We start from the raw sequence: 2,300 nt of genomic DNA on the forward strand, positions 1-2,300 counted from the left end.
GACTGGTTCCTGCGGGTCGTGGGGGGGTTACGAGGCCCCCGGCCCTGCGGGGGCTGCTCCAGCCCTGCTCTCTCCCCAAAAAGCAGGCAGGGGTTTGCTGGTTGCAGGCGCCCTGGAGCACTCGCAGCCCCTCTCCGCCCTGGCTGCCCTCCCCCGGCACCCCCAGCGTGTGGGGGCTTGTGGCAGAGCCTCTGCAAATGTGGTTTGCCCTGAGCCCGGGCTCCTCCGCCTGGCGTGTTTTCTTCCTGCGCCCAGATAACTCTTAATTTGCGGCTCTGCGCGCAGGAGATAATTTGAACACACCTCCGTGGCGCGTGGGAGGAGATCCCTGCACTGGCCTTCGTTTCGTAAGGGGGGAGGAGGGCTGTGGTGTGCTTTTTTTTTTGAAGCGCAAAACTGCTAGAAAGGCTCATTTGTTTTAAAAGGAGGGGAAAAGTCCTTTGGAAACCCGGCAGCACCGGGGTCTGCCCGCCGGAGACCTGCGTGGGGGGAAGACACCAGTGCCATGCTGGAGGCCCCTGGACGGTCTGTGCACGTAGCAGAGCACGATGCCTTTCCTGCACGGCTTCCGCAGGATCATCTTCGAGTATCAGCCCCTGGTAGACGAGATCTTGGGGTTGCTGGCGATACAGGATGCGGAAAGGCAGAGCGCCCTTGAGAGGTAACTAGACGGGGCTAAGCGCCCACTTTGGCCGCTCAGTGATGCGGCCGAGGTCAGACACAGCACTGGCTGGGAACAAACCCCTGTCCCGGTGAGCAGCTCATCCCACGGACCCTCCTCTTGCTGCCGTTCTTTGGGAACGTGGGGGTGGAGCAGAGCAAACACGGGGACTACGTGTGCTCCCCAGGAACAGCCCTTTCTGCCTGACCCATGGCAATAACACCTAAACCGGGGTTCAGCTGTGACCCTGATGCTGCTGCGTAACCCCACAGCCAACAGGTTAGAGACCTGGTGGATTACAAGATAAGAGGGGAGACTGGGGATGTTTTCTTCTTCCCTGGTGCTACTTTGACCCTTGCACACCCCTGAGATGTGTGCCGTTCAGCTGAGTAACTGGTTGGTTTTGTGTGTCTTAAGCCCTGCCTGCCTGGGCAGCGACAGGAGCCAGCTCTCAGCCGTGAGACGAGTCTTGGAAAGGGAGACCCACTCCCCGTTTTATCAGGAAGGCGTGAGCTACGCCCTGCTGAAGGTCACCGAGCTGGGGCTCGTCCCTGCCGCAGAAATCCTCCTGGAGTTCGGAGCTGACCTCAGCTTTGAAGGTAAAGCTGGTGAGGAGGGGGCTGGGCCTGGGTCTGTTCTTCGCGCTGGCCAGGAGGAACCAGCTGGTGAGAAGCTGCCCTGGGAGGCGGAGACAGCTGGGGCAGGAGGAGGGGGGTGCTGCCAGCTCAGACCCCCACTCTGCTGGGATAGCGTGGGTGCGCTTTGTGGCAGCCCTTGTCCAGACCCAGCCGCAGGGATGGACTGGGGGATGGCCAGAGCCTCGGGGGCCAGCTTGAACCTCTGAGGACTTTTGCCAGAGATGGAGCCATTGCAAAAGCAGGACCTGGGGTGTCTGTGACAGCCCTGTTTTCACGGGCATCACTCTGTTCTCAGGGCCCTCCCCAGCTGCCCCCTTCCACTTCTGGCAGGTGTCGGGGCCGTTCTGGGGAAGCCCTTAGTTCTCTCTGACTCTTGTGTTTTTGTCCTCAGATCCAGTCACCTACTACACCCCCCTGCACATCGCAGTGCTCCGCAACCAGCCGGATATGGTGGAGCTCCTGGTGCGCCACGGGGCTGACATCAACCGCAGAGACCGGGTACGGGCTTAGCTGCCTGGGCACGGCCAAGCTGAGCCCCCTTGAGATTTAGCTGCAAGGGACTGGCCTGTGGGGACAGCCCTCCCTGCTCCCCACCTCCCGGGCTTGGCTTTGCTTTGCATGCCGCTTCCCCTTGGCGACCTCCTGTGCCTGTTGTCCGTAGTGCTCCGATGCTGTGGCAGAAGTTCAGGTTGCCTTTGGCCGAGCCAACCTGCCTCTGCCGTGGAACGATGGGTGGGAGGAGGCTGGGGTAGGCAAACCTCTCCCTGTGGACACACCGGGGAAGGCTCACTTTCGTTTTTGGGGATGGGTTGAAATACGCTCTTATGTTGGCCGTGATGAAGCCTCAGCAGTGACTCTCCGGAGGCACTCACAAATAGTCTTTAATACTTACTAGTGTTTTTTTTCCTCTTGCTCTGTGCAGATCCATGAGAGCAGTCCCCTCGATCTGGCCAGCGAGGAGCCTGAGCGGTTGCCGTGCCTCCAGCGGCTGCTTCAGCTGG

At 60.6% G+C, this 2,300-nt stretch overlaps 1 protein-coding gene across 1 annotated transcript in view; it reads left to right on the forward strand.

Moving 5' to 3' along the window:
* The first annotated feature begins 437 nt into the window (after positions 1 to 437).
* Positions 438 to 2,300, forward strand: part of ASB6 (ankyrin repeat and SOCS box containing 6) — a 4,007-nt gene continuing 2,144 nt past the window's right edge. Inside the window, exons 1-4 of the mRNA XM_009322094.1 lie at positions 438 to 661; positions 1,079 to 1,260; positions 1,691 to 1,797; positions 2,222 to 2,300. The exon at positions 2,222 to 2,300 is cut by the window's right edge and continues 1 nt beyond it. Coding sequence (XP_009320369.1) covers positions 549 to 661; positions 1,079 to 1,260; positions 1,691 to 1,797; positions 2,222 to 2,300 — 481 coding nt within the window. The 5' untranslated portion in view covers positions 438 to 548. The remainder of the gene's footprint in view (positions 662 to 1,078; positions 1,261 to 1,690; positions 1,798 to 2,221) is intronic.

The sequence above is a fragment of the Pygoscelis adeliae genome, unplaced genomic scaffold (assembly GCF_000699105.1).
Source record: "Pygoscelis adeliae isolate BGI_AS28 unplaced genomic scaffold, ASM69910v1 Scaffold114, whole genome shotgun sequence".
In the NCBI taxonomy this organism is placed as follows: Eukaryota; Metazoa; Chordata; class Aves; order Sphenisciformes; family Spheniscidae; genus Pygoscelis; species Pygoscelis adeliae.